Here is an 8,036-nt window from a genome sequence, read left to right as displayed (position 1 = left end):
GCCTACATATATACATATACGTTGTCTCAATCTATGAGACTATGGGGAAACCCTCATCCCTGCCTTCCTGACACTCCTGGTTTGGTTTGTTGTTGAAACTTTAGTAAGAAAAGTAGATAACTGCTCATGCCTACCCTGGGAAAAAAATGCGGAAACAGTGTAAGTAAACAGGGTAGGAAAGCCCTGTCCTGAATATGGGCTGCATCATAAATTATGGTCATACTCTGAAGCAGAGAAGTACACAACAGGCATTCATATTTACTGGATACATTCTGGGGTGGAATATTTTGTTGCCCCTGTCTTGGCTGTGGGTTCACAATTAGAGAATCTTGTGCATTTGAATCCTCAATTACATCAGACAGGTTTCCAGGCTTTCAGCCTCAGCCCTGGGTTGCTTCACTTTTCTTCCTTTCAGCTTTTAGGAAAAGGAAATGATGTCCTAGTCGTGCAGTCTATAGAAGGCAGTATCAGGAATACTCTGCTTCTAGGCCTTCAACAAGTTTAATATGAGACAGGCTGACTCCATGACAGGTTTCAAATTGGCAGTCTAGGAGACAAGGCCTATGTGTAGGAAGCCGCTGTTAATGGTGGTATAATCTGCCATCCCAAGATGGCGCTGGCCTCGTGTCTTCCCTGTAGTAAACAATTAACTGCGCAGTTGCAAAAGGCAAAAGGCGCGCCAAAGTCACTGGCCAATCCCGAGGCATAATATTGGGTGGTGAGCGAACAGCCAATCAGAAGTGAATACGTCACTCTAGGCTGTATTTAAGCTAGGCCCCTTCCACGTCTTAGCGCTTCTGCGTCCTTCCGCGTTTTCCACGTTTGCTGATACAGAGTGAAGCCTCGTTTTGCAGTAACTACCCGAATACTGTCTCTCGTGTTTCTCGTCCACGGGAGTGGGGCGACACGGGAGGCGCGCATTATACCTATGAACTGGGCATGTCCAGGCAAGTCAATTAAAAACATCCCAGCCACCCAACCTGAATCAAGGACATGGGTCAGCACGTGTCCAGACCTCATCAGTAACAGATTCCAGCCTCCATGCCCAGGTAATGGAATATCCCTAAAGATGGAGTAAGACAAAGGACACCTACCCTGAACTCCTCAGTAACAATTTACAGCCCCCAGAGTTCACCTAACTTGGAAGTTCCTAACTTGCTTTACAGCTAGCCTTGGAGCTCATTTGATGTGTCTCTATCTTGGATATGGGGAGAGCCCAGCATGCTGAACTTCTGCAGAATAAAACACTCTGCATTTACACACCACTTGAGTCTGGGGTGTCATTATTCAGGGGATAATGGACCCTTACAATAAGTAGCTATTGACACTTTGTAAGTCTGAATTGAACTTCTGTCATCAGCTTTCTCTAGCCCTCTAATATTCTGAGCGGCTACCTCTGCAGTCAGGTGGTTTTGATCCCTTCATATTTAGTATCACAACTATGATCTTCTTCTGTGCTGTCAGTGTTGTGTTTTATAAAACTATAGAGAGAAGAAATCTGTTTGGTGGATGTGCAGTCAGGTGTGGGGGAAGGGGTTGCCTCTGAGGGCCCATGCTGAGGCATTCCTTCCCCATGATGAACCAGCCAAACAAAAGTATAGTAGTTTATTCAGGGCATGGAGAGAGGAGTTGAGAGGATAATAGAGACAGAGAAAGGCAGAGAGAGAAAGCAGAGGAGTAGAGGCTGTAAGAGAGAGGGGAGGGGAATTGGGCGAGAAAGGGAGCAGGAGCAAGGGGACAGAGCATGAGTAGGAGAGCAGGAGAAAGAAGAGGGGGCAAGCAGCGCCTTTTATAGTGAGTCAGGCACACCTGGCTATTGCCAGGCAACTGTGGGGCAGAGCCTCAACAAAATGCCAACATTCCTGTTTTGGATTAACTGAAAAAGGAAAAAAAATAGAAAGAGATGATGGTAGAGCAGGAATAGGTCTTCATGATCCTTAGCTGTTTGCTGGTGACTTTGGGGCTATGTGTCTCTAGGAAACCTAAGAAAATGGGTATGGGTATGATGGTCCAGTCTTAGCAGAGTTGTCTCTTTCCTTGTTGTCCAGGGTCTATGGAACCATCTGTGGATATATATAGAAAGAACAGGTCCAGTAGAAACCTCTGTGTGTGAGAGTAGATTGGAACATCTGGAGGTTGATTCTCTGGAGCTGTCCTGGGTATAGTAAACACCTGGACTTGACAAGATACTGAAATACACACACACACACACACACACACACACACACACACATATATATATATATACACTCTGTATATATACAGAGTATAATGTTCAGTACTTGTGGGAGAAATTGTTTTCCTTAGATATACATTTGTAACCCTTATAGCTTAATGATTGGGGTGAGTCTTAATTTCAGGACACAGGATAGGAATCCCACCCTCTGAAATAGGTAGGTGTACTTATCTGCACAGAGTCTATTTGGTCCATGAGATGTAGATCTGAGTGTGTTTCCTGTAGCTTAAAGTTTAGAAAAGAGATAAATTTGTTAACAAGTTTAAGATGAGCTTACAGGAGGCAAAAACCATTTGCGGAGCAGAGGGAACAAGAAGGACTTTTTCCTTCTGTCCAGGAGACTGAATAAACATAAGGAGACACGATTTTAAGTTTATAATTGAGAGACAAAGGAAATTCAAAACCTTGACCTTGTGAATACAGTTGATCACATCCCAAGAGAAACACCTTGAATCTATAGTTAAAGTACAGTCAAATGAAACATATAATTTAGCATGACAGCATATAGTTTAGATCCAGCACAAGAAACACTTACCTTTAGTTAAAAGACAAAGAAAACTTAAAATTTGAATTTGTGATTATATAGTTGGTTCGTATACTGGAATGTTTTATTAGGGTAAGGCAAATGCATAAGAACTCAAATAATGTTAGGACAGTGGCATAGCAAGAAGAGTAAATATGAGGCATTTAGTTGCTGGAAACTGAGTTTAGGTAAGGAAGTAACAGGTTACATTTGTAAAAGCTTATATCTGAACTTGTGTATTGTTTACCATGAAGCCTGTGAGCAAGAAAAACCTGTCTGTCTTTGAAAAGAAATCTGGTAGTCTTAGCTAGTGAAGGAATTTATTAATGAGCAAATATAGTGGTGGATTACCTTAGGGTAAGGAGCTAGGTCTGTTTTCTAGCTGTCAAGTTATGGTAACCTTAGCTGTCAATGTAGTCAGAAATCTGAGGAAGAATACATTTTAATCTAGAAGTCATGTATTGAATGTACTAAAATGCCACAGTTCATCTATAGTCCACTACCTAAACAGTTCTCAGGTCCCTGTGGTCTCCATGGCAACTTTGGCAGTGTCAGTATGGCTTTCAAGCCCAGAAGACAAAAAGCTTTTTTCTCTGTGGAATAGATATATGTGAAATGAGAAATGATCCACCTTGTCTTAGGCAATATGAGACATTTGACTCTCAGGGCATCCTGTTTTGACCACAGTGTACACCAAATCCTGGCAGAGGGCAAGGGAAAGGCAATGTTTCTTAGTGGTCATCATACCACAATCCAGGCAGTTTCTTGTATGTGTGTCCATTATCTTCTTGGAGTCCTTGAGGGGTTGGGGGTGGGGGTAACTGTTAGGGTTTTGGGAGTCTCTGTCATAAGCTTAAATGTTGAAACATTAGCATACCTCTGACAAGATTGAGAACAGTATCTATTGGTCATAGCTGAGTCAGACAACTTGTGTTTGTTAAATTACTTGTTTGAGAATATATATAGTAAATAAAGCATACTACAACTTAACCTGGACCAGATTGGAAAGAAAACAGAAAGCTGACAGGGGCAGCATTTAGCTGTGGGCCTGGACAGATACCAAGTGTCTGGGCAGGTTCAGCCACTTCATGGACTGAGCAGGCAGGGATGCAGACCCATTTCCAGCATGTGTCAGAGTGGCTTGGACAGCCAGGCAGCTGAGAGTGGCCAGAGGACCTAGCTGTGGTGACTTGGTGAAGGCAGCAGCAGGCTCTCAGTAGGGGGAGCAGGAGACAGGCACCCATGCATGTTCAGCTGAGGCACCAGGCATGTGCTCAGGCCAGGGCTGGTGACTTGTGCCTGCAGACAGCAAGGAACCACAATAAGAGAGAGAATACCCTTTGGGTGGTGCTGGGCCACACAGCTTACTTCCTTCTCTCCCCTTCCCCGCCCACCACCCTGGCTGTCCCCAAGGTGGCCAGAGATGGCAGTAGTGACAGGAGAAGTGGCAACCCAAGGCTGCATTCTTGGTAATACAGCAAGCAAGCAGGGCAAGAGAAAGCTGCTTTTGTTAAAGCAGCAGCAGCACCAGCACAGCTCGTGCCCATGCCACAAAACGCTGGGTGGCAGCATTGGGGAGGTGGGGGAGCAATGAGTTTTTCAAGAAGAGTCACAAGACTTTCATTTTGCTTTCAAACAGACAACTTTATTTCGAACAGAACCAGAAAACGGGTGAACTTGCTGCAAAAGTAACATGAACTGACACCAGGTCTAATGACCAGAGGAAGACCCCATGGCAGTGGGGACATCCCAGTTCAGTCCAGTTGAAGCTTTCAGGGCAGGCTGAGCTTGTCAAAGAGGTACTCGGCCAAGCCTTTCTCCGGTGCCCCCATCTGGCGCAGGTTGGTCAGGTAGCCACCCATCTTCTTGAGGACACTGACCTGCTCTTCCAGACAGTGCTGCTCCAGGAAGTCGCAGAGGTGAGCATCACCCTTTCCCTTGGCCAGCTTGTGCAGGTCGAGCAGGCTCTGGTTGATGGTCATCTCCATGCAGAAGGAGCATTCCATGGCCTGGAGGCCCCCCTGCCAGCTGCTGCGGTCTGGTTTCGCGATGCTGGGCAGAATAGCATGGCCACCACGCTTATTCTGCAGGAACACGAACATCTCCACAGTGGCCTTGCAGTTGTGTGACTTGCTCAGGAAGAAACGCTTGAAATTCTCCAGGGCTACGTCATCACGGTCAAAGTAGAAGGCCATAGACAGGTACACATAGGAAGCATAGAGCAGCAGCCGGATATGGGTGTTGACTGCATCCTCACAGGAGCTATCATAGTTCTGTCGCACTTGTGAGGGTGCTTCGGCCATGGCGGCCACTTGAACACAACCACAGTCTCAACAGTACCTGTAGCTGCTCAGAGGGGCAGAGCGGCTCAAAGGGCAAGGGCCGGCTGTCTGTCCCGGAGCCCCTCAGAAGAGGGGAAGTGTCCCGGTGGAGCAGAAAGCAAGCAGAGGCCTCAGGTGGCTCTGAGGCCGCCCCGCACGCCTGCGCACGCGGTCTCACCCGGAATGACGACGGCTGGCGCCTGATGATGACATCCTTTCAGCACCTGGCTGAGAGAGGGGAGGGGCCGGGTCAGGAGTGCCGAGTTCCATGGCCGCGCCCCCTCCTGGGACCTGACTGACCTACACAATGTACTTTAACTGACTGTCTGGATAGTCTCCAAAGTTTTAGACTACATCCTCTGGATGCTTTATAAAGCAGTTCCTCTGGATAAGCCTGAATGTCGTTCCTTTCAACTTTCTGCTCTTTGTTTCCTTAGAAAAATTTTGTATCAGAATGCTTCATTTGAATGATTCCAACTAAGATTAGAGCGTCAGGTTGACAGGTCGTCAGTGTTCAGTTCCATAAGTAGACCAGGCACATCTATGAAGACTTCCGCATCCATATAAGACTTCCAAATACAAGATTTTAAAATTATTTTTCAGGAGTACAGTACTAGTTGTTGCTGTTGTTGTTATTTTTTTTTTTTGGTGTTTATGAATGTGTAGGGTTCCTGAAAAGGAGAAGCTTTGATGCCTTACTGTAGATAGTACAATTATTATGTATAACCTAATTTTTCTATGTAGTATGTAACAGTATCTCTATTTGTCTACTTTATAGTAGTTTTTAATTCTAGAAGAAACATACAGAACGAAATTTTTCCCCTTTGTTCTGATTTTACCATTTTTATTTATTAGCTATTTTCTGGCTTTTATTTATGAGTTTTTTGTTGGGAATATTAATTTTTTACAGGTTTAAATATGTGCATCAATTTTTGAATCAATGAATGAAAGGCATATTTGAGAAAGCAATAAAAAATTAAAATGTAGCTTACATTTATTTATATAAAAATTCTTCCATTGTTAATCTAAATATCCTTTTAAAATATGTATTATACATTAGTGGACATGTTTGTCCAAGTCTATCTATTTAAACAATATTGGGAGCAAGTGTCTTGTGAGTCTATGAGAATATACTGGATTCTCTAGAACTGGAATTACAGTTATACATTTTAATTTATAAGTGGTTTAGTATGGGTTCTGAGAACTCAACTCAGACCTAAATCAAAAACACCAAGTGCTACTAACTAATGAGAAATCTTTGTAACCTCCTGCATTCTTATAGGTACTTGTCTTATCTCTGTAAAAAGACTGTAATAGAGGACCATGAAATTTAGTCATGCTAATTGTCTTATTATGTTAGGTGTGTTAATTTTTTCCTTTTTTTCGGAACTTTTTCTATGGGGGTGACTTTACAAACCATAATGTAAAATTGTCTCAGTTTAAATTTATTTGATTCATATTGTATTACATATGATATATATATATATATATATATATATATATATATACATGATTATATTGCATATAATCATGTAGACTTATATAATTATCTCATTTTAAGCTTATAAGATTTTTGTAAAGTTATAATATATTTATTGAAATTTATTTAATTACATTCAAGTATTAAGGTCAGTTCTCGGTTGAGGAACTAGCAATACAACAATAGATGCAAATAGTCAAGAAACAAGCAAGATAATAAACACAAATAGTCAAAGACCAAGCAAGGCAATAATCAAAGTTCTATGAACACTCCCATGATGTGATCACTGTTTCTAAGAGCTTATCAGCATCATAGGTGAGGAGGCCACAACATAACCCCTCCCAAACAGGGAGTAATTGGGACCCACTGGGACCTAGGAACTCTCTCATGGCCAGTGCTCAGGATCCTTCTGGTGTGAGCTGGTGCACTGAGCAGTCCTAGGGCACCAGCTCTGTACCCAATCCCCCCAAAACCTAGAGGAGGCTGGACTCCCAGGAGCTCTACCACGTCCAGGAACATAGGATAATAGGATCACAGGATGTCAGGAGCTTGGTCACACCAGGATTTCAGGATCCCAGAAGCAGCCTGACTCCCAGAAGCTCTTACACCCAGTATCTCATGATCACCCGGATCATAGAGACAGATGGACTCTGAGAAGTTCTGACAAAATCAAGATAACAGGAAAGACAGGCTCCAGTCAGAGACAGTGAGTGAAGGTAGCACTAGAGATAATCAGATGGCAAAAGGCAAGTGCAACATAAGCAACAGAAACCAAGGTTTCTTGGCATCATCAGAACATAGTTCTCCCACCATAGCAGGTCCTAAATACCCCATGACACCGAAAAAGCAAGATTCAAATTTATAATCACTTCTTATGTTGACGATAAAGGACTTTAAGAAGGACATAAATAACTCCCTCAAAAAAAATACAGGAGAACACAGGTAAGTAGGTAGAAGCCCTTAAGGAGGAAACACAAAAATCCCTTAAAGAATTACAAGAAAACACAACCAAACAGGTGAAGGAATTGAACAAAACCATTCAGGACATAAACATGGAAGTAGAAACAATGAAGAAATCACAAAGGGAGACTACCCAGGAGATAGAAAACCTAGGAAAAAGATCAGGGATCATAGATGCAAGCATTACCAACAGAATACAAGAGCTAGAAGAGAGAATCTCTCTCCTTAAGGATTTAAGTTGCTACTTTTGAATTTAATACATTACCAGGTCAAATGCCCGGGGCTTTTAAAAAAACTCTTGTGCTGTTGCTAGCCCAGCCCTAGCAGGTCAGATATTTCAGGGCTCCTGGTTCTGCCTTATGCTGGTCCTGGACAAGCCTTTCCAACTCACGTCACTTCCTTGCTGCTTCATAATGTTGCTTCAAGCTGAACTCTCTAGCATGCTTTTAGCCATACTGTGTTTGGGAGAAGGCACAGCTACTGTGCTCTCAGGCTTGCTTACATTCTCTTTAAAAT

The 8,036-nt window shown here is 43.1% G+C and overlaps 1 protein-coding gene across 1 annotated transcript; it reads right to left on the bottom strand.

Moving 5' to 3' along the window:
• Nucleotides 1-4,531: 4,531 nt before the first annotated feature.
• Nucleotides 4,532-5,062, bottom strand: LOC117694894 (ferritin heavy polypeptide-like 17E). Its single transcript, XM_034485914.1, has one exon. It carries the CDS (start codon nt 5,060-5,062, stop codon nt 4,532-4,534), a length of 531 nt encoding a protein of 176 aa, XP_034341805.1.
• Between the last annotated feature and the right edge of the window lie 2,974 nt (nt 5,063-8,036).

The sequence above is a fragment of the Arvicanthis niloticus genome, chromosome X, assembly GCF_011762505.2.
Source record: "Arvicanthis niloticus isolate mArvNil1 chromosome X, mArvNil1.pat.X, whole genome shotgun sequence".
NCBI lineage: Eukaryota > Metazoa > Chordata > Mammalia > Rodentia > Muridae > Arvicanthis > Arvicanthis niloticus.
This window is presented reverse-complemented; position numbering and strand designations above follow the sequence as displayed.